The sequence below is a fragment of the Syzygium oleosum genome, unplaced genomic scaffold, assembly GCF_021117445.2.
Source record: "Syzygium oleosum isolate NSW1041296 unplaced genomic scaffold, Sole_v2.1 Sole_v2.38, whole genome shotgun sequence".
Taxonomy (NCBI): Eukaryota; Viridiplantae; Streptophyta; class Magnoliopsida; order Myrtales; family Myrtaceae; genus Syzygium; species Syzygium oleosum.
In genome coordinates, this window is record NW_026607522.1 from 735,997 (window position 1) to 752,709 (window position 16,713).

The 16,713-nt window shown below is 40.0% G+C and overlaps 1 protein-coding gene across 4 annotated transcripts in view; it reads right to left on the minus strand.

Annotated features, from left to right (window-relative positions):
* Positions 1–435: 435 nt before the first annotated feature.
* The window catches only part of LOC130135874 (protein FAR1-RELATED SEQUENCE 7-like), a 90,686-nt gene continuing 74,408 nt past the window's right edge, over positions 436–16,713 (minus strand). Inside the window, exons 2-3 of one of the 4 annotated variants that reach the window (XM_056305698.1) lie at positions 3,503–3,611; positions 436–2,843 (exon numbers count right to left, since the gene is read on the minus strand). In XM_056305698.1, the coding sequence (XP_056161673.1) occupies positions 654–1,574 (921 nt within the window). In that variant the 5' untranslated portion in view covers positions 1,575–2,843; positions 3,503–3,611 and the 3' untranslated portion in view covers positions 436–653. Of the gene's footprint in view, positions 2,844–3,502; positions 3,612–4,987; positions 5,513–16,713 lie in introns of those variants that run through there. The other 3 variants (XM_056305701.1, XM_056305699.1, XM_056305700.1) reach the window with 3 other exon arrangements.

The following is a 16,713-nucleotide window of genomic DNA, read 5'->3' on the forward strand; positions in this document are numbered from 1 at the left end:
ATCACAACTCGTGTATATCATTAACTTCACTATGAGTAGCTCATTAAAAGGTTAGACAAGCAGGTGTCTCGTGCTAACTTCTGCACCAAAACTAAGAGTCATCCATGTCTCCTATTCCTTTTGCCAAAGTTACACCAAAGAGAGAGAGATTGTATATCTTGGAGGAAATTACACCAGAGCACAGGTCTAAAGGTTCTTCAAATATCACGTCAGCTTCTCAAAGACAGAGTCAGGGGGCTTGTGGTGGCTTCCTCCCGCTGGACGTTTGTTGAAATTTGCCTTTTGAAACTTCAGGTACAATTTTATTGGAAGAATATTTTGAGCATAGTTCCTCATTCACTCTCCTCAATCTATCCCCTCCCTTACCCCTAGCCTCTGAGGTGAGATAAACAGAAGCAACCAACAAAAAGAACGAGCAGAATGCATATTTTCACATCCACATAATTTCACTTCTGATTGAGAATGCTTTATAGTGTATAAAACAAGTTGATGCCCTCTAGTTATGAAAGTCAGGCCTGCCGGAAAAGAAACCATAGACGCACTCCAAACTACAATTTTTTCTTAAACTTACCTCTGCTAGCAAAGTTTCCTCCCACCCTCATGCATAATTTCATATACAACTTTGTATTTCTCAAAAGATGTGGCACCAAACTCTACATATTTGGCAACAATTTCACGAAGACTCCAGACCATCTTGCCTTAATTTCGTGGGAGCTACCTCCTGATTCAGAATTACGTACAGTGCCATACTCGGCACTCATTGTCCACCTATGCAAGATGTAGCGAGATGGAAGCTCCCTAATATCTAGAATCTGGAACAATCTCAAAGCATGTCTACACAATACACCCTCCGATTCAAACATTTGACAGCCACAACTCACATCGAGATTGGATGAACAAAAGGTAACGATATGTTTCTCATTCTCATTGCCCCACTTACGGATCAAATATCTGCTGATGGCCCCTTGTTGATGAATCTTGGCACCCAGATAACTGTAGCTTTGTAAAAGTTCCCTCCGGAAAACTTTGAAAACGGAAAGGGTATAAAGCCTCCTACATTGCTCTTCCATCGGTTCATTTGTCTGCAAAAATGCCTGCAAGTTGATTGAGTGATAATCTTGTTTCCTTTCATTGCCATGACTTTGCTCCAAACCTTGCTCATATCTCACAACAAATTCTTCAAGTGGCATTTGAGAATTTAAATATGGGTCAAAAAAGGCATCTAGACTTCCATCGATGGGAATTCCAGCAAAAAATGTTCGACGTAAGCACAGTGGAACCCGATTTTCACGCTTTTCATACTTTTTCTTCAGCCAAGAATTTTCCCTGAAGCTATATTTGCTGAGAAGAGCATCCCATGCAGCATCAAATTCACCAACTGTATGACTTTGATAAACGCACTTCTCATATTCATATTTACAATCAATACTCAGTGGACTCAAATGCTCTCGTTCTTTTGTCTTAATTTGCCACGTGGAGAATCGATGATGACTCGATGAAAAAACCTGTGCAATCGCTTGCAGAATGGAATCATCATGATCAGCTATTATCGACTTGGGATGGCACCCAGACATTGCCCTGAGCCATGTCTCAAACAACCATATGAACGACTCCTTCAATTCATCAGCAACTAGAGCACATCCAAGAAGAATCGGCTGCTTGTGGTAATTAACACCAACAAAAGTAGCAAATGGCACCACATAATTGTTTTGCTTATAGGAGGTATAAAAAATGATGGCATCACCAAACTGACTGCAGGAAAACCTAGACCTGCCATCAACCCGGAAAAGACTCGTACAACAACCCAACTGTACATCAACAGCATAAAAGAATCCAATGTCCACAGCTTGTCGGTTCTGAAAGTAATTATGAAGCACAGTATACCAATCACTTCCTATGTTGTTCGCACGATGTTTCTTTGTGAGCTCCCATTGTGCTTTTTAGCAATGTCTAGTTTTTCCGATGTTTCATTGATCTCATCTAAAAATTTCAAGAAGCTGAACCTCTGTTGGCTTTCATTTGCATCTCAAGTTCATGGTTATGCTCTAGTTGATAACGATCAACAATCCATCTTCCATTATCAAGCCACTTAATCCTCATAAATGCACCACACCCAACCCTAGCAGGACGCTGAAATCCTTCCTTCGACCAGACAAATCTCCTAGAAGTAATCGAACCATCATTCTTTGATCGAAACAACTGACCGATACGAACTAATTCCCACATTCCCGGCATATGTATCATAATAATGGTATGCTTTGTTATCTGAATCAAACTTTAGACCCACATAGGGCTCAAGTTTCACTTGTCCTTCATTCGCCCCTGGTTTAATGCGTTTGGCACTGACAATACTTGAAGAAGATGAGCATCCATTATCAACAACATCAAAGCTGTTTTATCCATGGCTTACGGCACAAATCAACTACTTTAGCAGTAGTTGCTGAATTTTTGCACCAGGAATTGGCAGGATGATTCTCCTCACAAGCGTCGAGATCATGATTATGATCTTTCGCAAATTGGTCAAGGACCCACTTTGCCAGAATCAGATTTTTTCACCCTTATAGATGTAGGGCATCCTGTCCTTGAATTAATCTGAAACCATTCTTTCCAGCACACAAATCTCCTGTTACAAACCGATCCATCAACTCACAATCGATACAATTGACCAGATCATATTCTTAAACCCACTCATGATGCATAATTGCCTTAGAATATATGAGCATCATCTGCGGTATCAAACTCCAACCCCACATATGGCTCCTGTTCAAACTCTTCTTCCCCCACCCCCATTGAAATCCCTCTCACATATAGCACCAACCATTCCTCAGTCTTTAAAACTGTTCCTGAAATAAGAAAATAAAGTAAGTGAGATAACATTGAAACCACAATAAATCAGCTCATTGTAACTATAGCTAAATATCAGGAGAATCAAGGACTCAAGACATAAGCAACATCACTTAAAATATGGCTAGCATTGTGAATATAGAAAGAGTCATGCTAGATTTACTTAAACTTGTCTACAGAATCTGTATACAAAGTGATACGGCCAACTACAAGTGGTCTTTTAAATAAATGGATCATCGTCAACGCTCAATAGGAGTATGCCGTAGTATACCAATTTTTGTAAGAAGACCTAGCATTATTCTTATACAGCCAAAAACTCAATTTAGACATTCTAATCTATCACTGACCATCTCCTGATTCAGTTCAGTCACCAGGCCGAAATGAAAGCAGCATCAGGAATATCAGTGGTCTTTGGTGCATTGTTACATATTCTACACTAAAACCAAAAAATCCGTGAGGACAATAGAACAGACAGATTACTAATTTGTTCTTCTACTCTGAATAAGAGTCAAAACCAAATCCAATCAAATCAATTCTAAGCAAAGCGACCACAGGCACGGTAGCCCAATGGTCGGGTGTATCCATGGCGAGATTTCGCAAGAGGTCTCGGGTTCGAACCGATCTAGGAAATTTTATCCACAGGGCAACATGTTCGAACCCGCTTCCAATAGTTGGAATTGTGGTAGTAGTTGCTTGGGCAAATCCCTAGCATTTGGGTTAGTCCCCTTAGGCCTGTCCCCTGAGAACTCCATGAGCAATAGCTACGACTGAAAAGCAAACACTCCTAGCGGGTATGAAACTCCGGCTTCGTTGGTGCCCTTTTGGTTGGTGAAAAAAATTCCAAGCAAGTCAAAAACAGATTCGCAACACAAAATGCACCATTTCATCAAATGTCGACCAAACATGTCACATTGTATCGCAAACACGCGCGCACATACTACAGACAATCATCCTCACAAACTGACTAAGGATCTTGAAACCCTTTATGCTCTGTTGAAGCACACCAATCAAGAACAGTTCTAACATTTAACAACGTCTCAAAGGGTGGTGGCAGCTCAACCAGCCATCCTCTCTCTTCACGGCCTCTGTTCTTTTTTATATTCTTTTTATTTTCTTTCTTTATTTTAATTTCTCTTAAATTATTAATGATAGTAAGATTACTTTTCATATAAAAAGATGTTATGAAGTGGCCCTGGCACCTCTCTCTCTCTTTCTCAATAATAAATGTGAAGACATAAGATAATATGAGATTGTAATTGTGACTATCTTCATTTTATATCAATTGCAGCTCCATCAGTTGGATGTTATTCTGGCAACAATCATCGTGGGTTAGCTGATGTGGCCAACTAGCATTCTAAAAATTGAAATGAACCTTGTTAGCATGTGCCCCTACGACACTAGTTAAATTATTTAAATAGTAGAAATAACATTTTTTAAAACTCTTTGACAATGAAAAATTCATGTGTTCTAATTAAGTTGCTTATTATAACAAGAAAATGGGGTGATTATCTTCATCAGATTGTACGAATAAAGTTATAAACCGTACATGGCTAAAATTTCCCAGTTATTTATGCCAGAGCTCCATGTAATATACCTCAGCATCATTAGACAACATATAACCAGCAAGCAACAACCACAATCCAGCATGAGCGCAAAAACAAATTCGCATTGCATTTTTACATCCGCTAAACACATATTCGCATTCACTCGCAGAGAAGACATGATCAGGAGGAATTCACTATTAGAAAAGATATGTACAGCAAATGGATTCTGCACTTCAATGTATTATTAGTCTACATGATCAGTCTATGCTTCAATGAACGCACCATTGACCGTCGACAGAGTATTCACAATTCAGCACATCAACATTTTTAGCCAATTTCACGGAGTCGAGTTTATCACCTTAGAACACCGGAAGCCTATCAAGAGCGAGACACTTCAGGAATGGACTCAAAAGTGAATATCAATTTAGATTAACTTAACCTATACAGCTGGTACGGGAAATCATTCAAGCAGACAGAGATGATCTCCGGCGGATTCAGAGTCGTATTTTTGCTAATACGACTCGGGCATTTCACCAAACACTCAATGTGCACCCGATTAAATGGCACAATGCGGCGATGAGATAGTGAGCAATGTTCACCCGATTAATTGTTCACCCAATCAGCACGAGATCATCGAGACTGTATCGCAGTTACTAATAAAATCTCGGACGTGAACAATGTTCACCCGATTAAATGGAATGATGTTCGGAACTTCCACGCTCCATGGAAAATTGGAAAGCTCGAAGGCTCCAAGTTGTCGAAGGTTGAAGAAATTCTCGTTGGGTTCAATGAGCTCGAGTTCATCGATGGAGCACACACATTCGAAGCTCAAGCGCCAGAACATCGTGATTTGAAGTAAGCGGTGGATTCCGGCGCCGATCAGCGGCGGAGAAGCTTCCGGAAGACGTAGAGGATCTCGAGAGAGAGAGGGGATTTTTTGGAAGACGTAGACGATCATTGCGTCCGGACAGCATCGGGTCGACTCTTGCTCGCTTCTCGCACAACTCCACCATCTCCGCTCTGGTTTTGATTGATCTCTCTGAGGAAAATCGAAGGCTTCCATCATGGAAGAAGATGATCATTGAGCTCGCTCTTCTTAACGGAATTTGGATTTCACCAATTTGAGCGCTGTCGTTTGTGAATTTGGGGTGAATTTTGGAATTGGATTGTCATTATTGTTTTTGTTGCTTTTGCTTTTTATTCTCTCTTCTCTATTTATTAATTCTTTAAAAAATGCATATTCAATTAGTCCGCAAAAATTCAGGTTTCAACAATTTAACGAAAAGTAGACATGTAAGGTGCATGATTAATGATTATTGGTGACGGCTAATAGAGAATGTAAAAGTACGATAGAAGCGGCTAATAAATACGATAGAAAGCTTATCTATTAGCCATTGATAGAGAATGTAAAAAAAAAAATTTAGATTAAAAGTTAAAGTCAGTTAATAGTATGATCAAATTTTGACCAAAAATAAAAATAGTATGATCAAATAGGAAATTCAGGAAATGTTTGAACGTGTATGTTGAATAGAGCTGAATTAGAAGAGGAATATGTTATGGGATAGAAATGAGAGCCAGACTTGATAATAGAAGTAAGTTATATTATAGTAATTGACAAAGAAAAGTTTATGACTTGGAATTAAAGGTTATTCCAAACTAAACGATATCATTTTAATAGGAAACATAAATAGTAAACGATTGTCTCCAAATTTTATATGCTAGAAAAATTGAGGGGTATGCCCGTCATTTTGCCCTTACGTGGAATCCTTTTAATATTTAAGAAAGAGAGTGTCATGCATAAACATGCAAGTTCTTGTTTTGCCTAGTGCGTGAAGAGATCTTTGAGGCAATATTTATTTATTTATATAGAGAATAGGCAAAAATAAATAAAGAAAGAAATTATGTAGAAGCATTTATTCATAGGAAGGATATAAATTTGAGAGATTGAACTTCCTTAGTCAAAATGCAATGTTATGGGAAAATAATAGCAACAATGTCACTTGAAAATATGAAGAGTTTTGAACCGAGAGGTATAATGTTTGCATCATAATTGTTAAAAAAATGTGCTGAATAAGCAAATATTTCCATTGAACAATAATTATTACAAAAATTCCGTAAATCGTGAGTTAACCAAAAACTAGAAATTTAATAACCCCTCTCTCTTTCTCTTTCTTCTTTGGCGCACACAACTTGAATAGACATCAAAGGCTCTCCCTCTCTGTTGGAAATCCGACACGCACAGCCCCCTCTCTCGACCGTTCTTCTTCCTTCAGCCAGCGCAAACCAAGCGTCTAGGTCCAGCTCCGACTGCAGAGTTTACCTCACCAATCGTCCGATTTACTCAACGGTGCAGGAGCTCTTGCTCAATAGAAAGTCTTGTTAATAAATTAACGGCTGACTTTAGCAGATATTTTTTGGGTTGATGATGGCGCTTAACAATGTTGAGCTTTTGAAATGAAAAACAACAATCGACAATCAGTGGGAGGTGTGCGGGTAGAGAGCAAAAATAGAGAATAGTGAGGCATTATGTGAGTGGTGAATACAAACAGAGAGTCGTTCATGTATTTGTGGGAGTTCAAAAGGAAAAAAAATATAAAAAAAAGAAGAGGGCACAAGTAAATAAAGAAGGAAGCAATCAATAACAGAAAAAAGAAGTAAAAAAAAATAAAATTAAAGAAAGAAAGTACGAAGAGGTTTGTGCAAGTGAACATTGTGTGGGGGGAAAGATCGGTGTGAAGAGTAGGATAAAAAAGAGAGGGTTGAGAAACTCGTTGTACATATGAGATGAGGGATTGAAAAGGAAAAAAGGAAAATACCCAAAGAGGCTAATACAACCAAAAATCTCAACCGTAAATCAATTTTTGTATCGCAATTTCGCAAATAACCCTAAATTGGTGTACACGTGTCACATATATGCCAAATTGATTTTTATGTCACAAAAAAATCCTAAATTAGTATACATGTGCCACATTTACTCGAATTGATACATCTGTCCCATATTTATCCCAAACATTGAGATTTTTTGTAACACGCAAACCGATTTAGGTAAAATATGGCAAGGGTGTACCATTTTAAGATTTTCCATGGCATGGAAATTAATACGGGTGGTAAATGTGGCGCAGAGTATCAATTTAGAATTTTTTGTGATACGAATATTAGTTTAGAGTAAATATAGCACGAACATACTAGTTTGAGACTTTTGGTAGTATTAACCTAAAACGAGAAAGAAAAAGTGAAGCAAAAATTGTGCCTAGATTATTTTTTTGTCTGCAGTAACAAGATCTAAAATTCTCCTATAGTGATATCATCCGGATGGACGTTGTCTGTTATGGTTTCTAGCCAAGTCGTTCTCATTTTCTTCATGGCAACCGCGCGATAATGTGACTTCTCACCTCGTTGCATGAAGATTTCTTTTTCCTTTTCTTTTAAGGTAGTGAAACTTGGAGTGGATATAACGTGCCTTCCCCACTCCTCTCAATGCGTAGCCATTTTAGGATACTTGATATATATAAAGGTTAATACTACGAAAAATCTTAAACTGGTATTGTGACATTCCGAATTTCGACCCATTTTAGGGATTTATAAAGCGTGTACTTCGTCAGTGTACTTATAGTAAAATCTCGCCCAAAACTGATCACTCTTGGGTTATTTTTAAATTAGAGATTTCGCTAAAATCGCACTTGATCAAATTTAACCGTTAATTAGAGTCTGAACTTTGGTGTCGAATTTCTCGGAGTTTTGTAACGAATTTAATTGGACAGTGTCGATATTATTGTAGCCAGCGTCGATATTGCTCGGGATAAGTGGAAAGTGAAATTTGGACCGGGTGCAGATTGGACTAGTAGACCTCCCTTTAGATTTATTTTAGTTAGTGTTTTGGCATTTTTCCTAATTTATTAATTAGGATTTTTTTGTGGACCGTCGGATCAATTTCGAATTCGAACGTGACCGTCGGATCGCACTTGAGTGCATTGACTTTTGTCTCTCTCTCTCTCACTTCCCCCTGCGCACTTCCACTCCCCCCCTTCTCCATGCAACTCTCTCTCCTCCTTTTTCTTTTCTTTTCTTTTCTTTTCTTCTTCTCTTTCGCCCCGCTTGCTCCTGCTCCCCTCTGCTGACCGACGCTCACCGCGCCCGACCGTTGCCGGCAGTCCGCCCGCCGCCGCCGCTCGCCCAGCCGCTGTGCCATCCATCGCCGCCGCCCGTTCGTCGCTACTGCGAGCCTAGCTCGCTGCCCGCAGCTTGCCGAGCCGAGCTCATCCCCACCCAGCTCAGCTCGCCACCGCGCGCCGCCGTCGCCCCCCCTCGACTCACCACCACCACCTAGCTTTCCCCCCCAAGTCGCCGTCGCCCCTGTTGCTCCGGCGACGACACAACTGCCTCTACTTCGCCACCCCTTGCTCCCAGCCACTCACCTCTGTCCCGATCGCCCGACGACGCTGCCTTAGCCAAGCCAGTCACAGTTGCTCGCCGCCGCCATCGTCATCACCGGCGTCACTCGTCATCGCCGCCATGCCAACCAGCTCACCGGCCAACCCGGCCACCCGCCCAGCGGAGTGCCCGGTCGTGGCCAAGCCCGTTGCCACGCTCCCAACCGCTACCCCAGCCGCTGCCGAACAGCCAAGGCTGCTGCCCAGCCCGTGGCCAAGGCGCCCAACTCTCCTGGCCGCTGCCCCGGGCCATGCCCGTCGTTGCCCAGCCACTCGCCAAGTAGCCTAGCCGATCACCTAGCCGTCGCCCGTCCGCCCAGGCCATTGCCCCTCCCGTGGCCGAGCGCCGTGCCAAGCGCCCCGGCCATGGCCGAGAGCCTTGCCGGCCACCGTGCCCATTGCGCCCTCGCCCGCGCCAAACCGTTACTATTCCCCCAGGCCATTTTGGCCCCTAGCCGGTTTTTTCCCAGGCCAAACTTAGGTAAATAACTCCCTAAACCCTACCTAGTACTTTGGGTATTATTAAACTTATTTAGGGGTTAATTAGTATCGATTTAGTGGCTAAGCTTGGAATATGATTGATATGTGAATGTGATTAGTTGGTGGATTAAATTGTGGTGATTGTGTGGCTTAATTGGCGGCTGAATTATGTGGGTTCAATGACCGGATTGTCGTGGCATTTGTAGGTGAAATTTGATGTTTGAATGTGGCCGACTTGAATGTCGGATTGGTGGACTAATGTGGTGAGTTCGTGATTTGAATTCGAATAATGCGACGTGTTAGAATGGCGAATTGTATTGTGATGCATGTGCATGAGGAATGTCCTGAGGCGTGGTTACGCGAGACTAATCCCAGATTGATCAGAGAGCTGCTAACCTAAGGCGTGGTTACGCGGGTGTGGTTAGAAAGGCAAGAAATGACCTGAGGCGTGGTTATGCGAGTCGAGAGAAATGTCTTGAGACGTGGTTACGCGGGATTGAGCCTGGATTGATTGGAGGGCTGCCAACCTAAGGCGTGGTTATGCGGGTGTGGCTAGAAAGGCAAGAAATGACCTAAAGCGTGGTTACATGAGTCGAGAGAAATGCCCTGAGACGTGGTTCCGTGGGACTGAGCCCGGATTGATCGGAGGGCTGAGCCTGAGGCATGTTGACGCATGCTGTGAGATTGGACCTGAGGCGTATTGACGCGGGTCGTGAATAGTTGCTCGGCCACGCATGCGAAATGTGTGTGGTTGAATTGAGTGAATTTACGTGGTTATGGCGTTTGAGTGGTGATATTATGTTCTTGAATTATTATTGCTTCATGGTGATTTAACTAATATGCAGGGTTGACACTTGATTTAGGCGAGGTAAGTATGTTTGTGTGGAATTGAATGTGTTGGCTGTTAGATCGCATGTTAGACTCGTTTGGGTATGCATTAGCCTAGGTAGGGTATAGGTTGTCTGCTTATCGAGATTTATTCTCATTACTGTAGTGCAAACCATTTCAGATCCCCGACCTTGAGCATGCCGCCAGCTAGGCGTTTTGGGGTCCCCATGCACACGGTGCATGAGGAGACCGAATATCCGGTAGGCTCAGATCAGTTTTACATTAAACACCTTACCACAGTTTGGGTAGATGAGGGTTTAGAGGACCTGCAGTGCCATATTTATTTGGCTTGGTATCATCGTGTCAGGTTGGAGACTACTGGGTCGATCCGTGGTTTTAAGGGACTACAACATAGTAGTGAGGATACGGTGAATTGGGAGCCTTGGGACAACTATACTCCCAATGGCGAGGTGACGGATCCCGACAATCCACCGGAGAACCCTGGCCCAGGACCCGAGCCCAAGCCCGAGGAGGAGCCTATGGAGCCCAAGCCCAAGGAGAAGCCTATGTTGTCCGACCACAAGGATGAACCGGTCGAGATCAACTCCGATACTGAGTCATAGTCTTCAGGGTCCGATTCGGATTGGGCACCGTAGGAGGATTTGGGTGCTGGGGGTCTAGAAGCCTTTTTTATAGAGCCCTTTTTGTGTATTCCGTAGTCTACCCTGTCACTCGTCTCTTTTTTTATGATGAAGGTGGATGCTAACCCTAGAAGCCTATATATGAATTTTATGGTCTCAAGCTAATAATATGAGTTTATTATTTTGTGCAAGTACTACCCTTTGTCATTAATTATTGTCTGGGTTGTTTGATTTCCACTTCCGCTTGCGTATGTCTTTGCGTGCTTCGTATGGATCAGCGACGCGTCTTGGGACGTCACGTTCAATACAACCATCGAAGGGGTGTCACGAGCCCGTTGGGGTTCGGGGCGTGACAAGTATACATTTGACAAATTTACCCCAAACTATTTTTTTTACCATAAAAAATTCTAAACTGGTACACCTGTGATAATTTTATCCAGAATTATTTTTTTTACCACCAAAAACCCAACAATGGTATATCTATGACAATTTTACCTCAAACTGATTTTTTGACCACCAAAAATCCCAAACTGGTACACCTATGACAAATTTATGCCCCATTAATTTCGGTTAAATTTTATTATCAAATTGCTAAGTTTAATGACACGTGGTAGTTACAGGTATACCGGTTTGGGGTTTTACCCCTCTGTTTGTCACAAGTTTACCAATTTGTGATTTTTCGTGATATTAATCTAATTTAACGGACACTAACGGAGGGTAAATTTATCACAAAGGTACCAGTTTGAGGTTTTTTATGGTAAAAAATTAGTTCGGGATAAAATTGTCACAGGTGTACCAGTTTGAGATTTTTGGTTGTCAAAAAATTAGTTCGGGGTAAAATTGTCACAAGTGTACTAGTCTGGGGTTGTTGGTGATAAAAAAAATAGTTCGGGATAAATTTATCACAGGTGTACCAATTTAGGGTTTTTCGTAGTATTTACCCTATATATAATATTCTTGCACAAAAACAATTGTTTTAATTGTAATTTATTGTGCCACGCAGGCAAACTATAGACGTATGAATAAAAATTGAGTATGATTTTTACATTGTTAAATAACAAGCTAAGTGATAGAAGGATAAAGTAGATGACATAAGACAAATTAGGCTCATCAGAATTTAAAGTATCTATTTACAGACACGATTTGGAAATAAAACTAATCACGAATAGCTATTATCATAAATTCATAATACAAACAGTTCACCTATCAATCTGTGCTTTAATATATAGTAGAGTTGTACTGCACGAATGATAGATAAGGTAGTTTAGATATATTCTCAATGTAAAATGTTAGTCTAATCTAAAATTAATCAAACCTATTTTGATAGTTTAACTAAAACAGTAAAGTCCTGTGAGAAGTCAAAATAACTATGTGCACTCAAAAGGATGCATAACTTCATTTATTCTCACAGCAATCATTACCTGATGAACACTTTCTTAGTAATTTTTATCATTTGCCAGTTATCTCTTATTAGTTACTTGATTATTATTAGCTGGAATGACTTCTTTTAGATTAATCACAGGTGTTTTACTGGCAAGTTAGTAGCAACATAGTCCGGAAATTCTCTGCAACTGTTTTTGAAAGGCTCGTGCACGTTTTTTAACGTTGAATGCGTTGACCATTGGGATTTTCCATCTCTCTTGATAGTTGTCAAAATCCACATATATACCGAGAACTTAGCAAATGACCAGCTATCCCTTTAAAAAGAATGAAGGACCAAGCCTTCAACCAAAAATAGTGTGTCTATATATATATATTGACCAACCAAAACCTTTTATTGAATGATAATTAGAACAAAATACAATGGATCATGAATTAACCAATTACTAGAAATTTATGAACCCAATTTGATAAATTTTGTTCAAATAGTCTACAGTAAATTCCAATGCCACTCCCGAATCACTCTCCACATGCATTCAATTAAGTTTTTTCCTGTTTGGAACTGAAATGGTAGTAAAAATGGGCGAGGAAACCACAGTTCAATAAGTGACAGCCAGTACTCCTATGGGATCAAGCAAGGAATAATGTACCTTTAGAAACAAGTTTGCATCAATGTAACAAGTTTGATAATCACATTAGTTGCATTTTCCCATGTAACAAGTAGAATGCTTACTCCAATGAATCGTAAATTACACACTATATCATAAACCCACGTAATAAAACCAGCATATATCAAACTCAATGTCAAAAAACCCTACACTCACACTTCTTCACATGACAAAGCCCAAAAATATTGTCGGTTAAGCCTCGAAAATCACATCAGGTATGAATAAGCCCGTAACTCCAAAAATTCTGAAATTAAAGTATGTACAACTTCAAGATGTTTGGAGAAACTTTCAAGAAGAAAGTGTTTGAAAATTCGGATCACAAAAGTCTCCCCAAAAATAACAAAATAAAGAGGTAGAAAGGATCCGAAATTGGGTTTTCCAAAACAAGAGTAAAAATTTAATTCCGATTGGAAAACCACCAAACTTAAACTATAGCCATTTGCGAGGGACTGAAATTGAGGATGTGACAGTCGCCCTCGCCTAGGCAGGCGAGGGCAGCCTTCGCCTGACGCCGGCGAGGGCTGCCCTCACCCAATCTAGCGAGGGGGACCCTCGCCGGCGTCGGGCGAGGGTCGCCTTCTCCTGGGCGGGCGAGGGCAGCCTCGCCTGATGCCGGCAAAGGCGACCCTCGCCCGACGCCGGCGAGAGTCGTCCTCGCCGAACGCTGGAGAAGAAAAGAAAAAAAAAAGGAAAAACAAGAAAAAGACAAAAATACCCATGGGCCAAAGTATTGTGGGGTAAATATGTCACAAGTGGTATAGTTTGGGATTTTTCGTGTCACAAAAAAAAAGTTCAGGGTAAATTTGTCACAAGTGGCATAGTTTGGGGTTTTCCGTGTCACAAAAAAAAGTTTAGGGTAAATGTGTTACAAATGGCATAATTTGGGGTTTTTTGTGGCATTTTCCCTATTTTTTGGGGCTTGAAACATGCGAAATTTTCACAACATGTAAACATTGATACGTTACTTTCATATAATGTTTTCATAAATTTTTAATATTTGAATGACAATTTAAATTCTAACAGGAAAGTTAAATTTGCTTTTGCTTTTTTAAAAAGCACAAAAAAAATAAGTCCGAAGAAAATTCAGCTGACTCGGATCATCATGATTACTTTCTCTACTTCTATTTTATTATGTGTCATTTGTGAAACCGAAGTAAAGTTAGTTAAGTTGAACTTAATGGTTGAGTCACACCATTACAAAACTAGATTCCCTCCCACTTCCCTTAACGTTAATTAAAAATGCTACTTTGCAATAAAGTAGAGCAAAAAAATAATCATCTAATTTAATCTTTCTTTACATACTAGAGCAATATATCAACATCAACTTGCCTCAATTATTAAATTGGATGCAATCTTTTATGTATTCGATAGATTGTGAGAGTTGAAGTTAGGAATTAGGACCATAATTAAATTGGGAAGAAAGTGACATAAATTGATTATAATAGGTTAAACATGTAAATGGTACGCATGCATCTTGACAAAACAACCTAATCAAGACCTAGTTTCCTAATCATTTTTTAATTAATCTTTCATATTTATAAATATTTTTTTCCTTTTCTCATACCACCGTTCCCACAACACACGAAGTTCAATTTTTTTCTCTTTCTTTTTGAACCTTTCCTTTATCTTACTCTCCCGCCCATACACAAATTCAAGTTAGTGGTCTAGGTAATTTCGGCTTCTTCCTTTTTCTTGTTCATGGCGAGGCTAACCTTCCTCAGGCACCAAATTACATTCGTTCAACCTATGCATCGGTTGTCTCCTTTTTCTACCTTTACTCATTAAACCAGGTCCTCGACGAAGCTTCGATTGAACATAAACTAATCTAGCACCAACAAGAAAATGTATGCAGGAGCTCCAAGTAATACCTCAGCATCATTAGATAACATATGGCCAGCAAGCCACAACCGCAATCCAGCATGAATGCAAACACAAATTCGCATTGCATTTTTGCATCCGCTAAACAAATATTCACATTCAATTCACAGAGAAGACATGATCCGGAGGAATTCGCTATTAGAAAAAGATATGTACAGCAAATGGAATCTGCATTTCAATGTATTTTTAGTCTACATGATCATTCTATGCTTCAATGAACGAACCAGCGACCATCGACAGAGTATTTACAATTCAGCGCATCAACTCTTTCAGCTAATTTTCACAGAGTCAAGTTCATCGCCTTAGGACACCAGAAGCCTATTGAGAACGAGACAATTCGGGAATGGACTCAAAAGTGAATATCAATTTAGATACACTTAACCGATACAACTGGTACGGAGTGAATCAATCAAGCAGACAAAGATGATGTCAGTCAGATTCGAAGTCATATTTAACTTAACCTAATTTCACAGAGTCGAGTTTATCGTCTCAGGCATTTCACCAAACACTTAATGTGCACTCGATTGAATGGCACAATGCAGCAATGAGATAGCGAGAGTCACGACCCAATCTATACGAGATCATCGAGACTGAACCGCAGTTATTAACATATTCTCAGACGTGAACAATTTTCATGCTAGCAACAACAAAGCTCTCTCGGTTTCTATTTTACACGCGGAGATGGAACGATGTTTCTGAACTTCCACGCTCCATGAAAAATTGGAAAGCTCGAAGGCTCCAAGTTGTCGGAGGTTTGAAGAAAGTCTCCATGGGTTCAATAAACTCGAGTTCATCGACGGAGCGCACAGATTCGAAGCTCAAGCGCGAGAACATCGTGATTTGAAGAGCAACGGATGTGGCGAGGTAAGCGGCGGATTCCGGCGCCGATCAGCGGCGGAGAAGCTTCTGGAACACGTAGAGGATCGAGAGAGAGAGGCTTCTTGGCTCCAATTCCTGTGCGATTTGAGGTGCGATTTGGCTAGTAGAGAACGTAAAAGCACGATAGAGGTGGCTAATAAATACGGTAGAAAGCTTACCTATTAATCTTTAATAGAGAATGCAAAAAAAATATAACAAAATAACTTTAGATTACAATGATAAAGGCAACTAAAAATATGATCAAGTAGGAAATTCAGAAAATGTTTGATTGTGCATATTGAATAGAGTTGAATTAGAAGAGGAATATGTTAGGAGATAGAAATGAGAGCCAGACTTGATAATAGTAATAAGTTGTTTTGTAGTTATTGATAAAGAAAAGTTATGAATTTGAATTAAAGGATATTCCAAACTAATCGATATCATTGCAATAGGAAACATAAATAGTAAAAGATTGTGTCCAAACTGTCTATGCCTGAAAAATTGAGGGGTGTGTCCGTCATTTTGACCCCGCATGGAATCCTTTTGGTATTTATGAGAAAGGAGTGAAATGCATAAAATGCCTAAATATAGGATTGTACATTGCATAAATGTGCAAGTTCTGGTATTGCTTACTGGGTGAAGAGATTTTTTTAGGCAATTCTTATTTATTTAGAGAATAGGCAAAGATAAAGAAAGAAAGAAATTATGCAGAAGTATTTATTCATAGGAAGCATATATATATATATATATATATATTCGAGAGATCAACAAGGAGAGTGAACTTCCTTAGTCAAAATGCAATTTTATAGGAAAATAATAGCAACAATGTCACGTGATGATACGAAGAAGAGTTTCGAACCGAGAGGTATAATGTTGGCATGTAAATAAAGAAGGAAGAAATCGAGAACAGAAAAAGAAGTAAAAAAAGAAAGAAAGAAGAAAGAGGTTCGTGCAAGTGAACATTGTGTGGGGCAAGAGATCGGTGAGAAGAGTAGGACAAGAGAGAGAGGATCGAGAAAGAACCGAAAAAAAAAAAAAGATAAAGAAAAAGCCAGGGAGGTCTGAAGAGGTGAGAAATTAACTCGTTGTATATATGAGGTGAGGGTCTAAAAAGGAAAAACGGAAAACAAAACAAAAAGGGCTAATATTACCAAAAATCTCA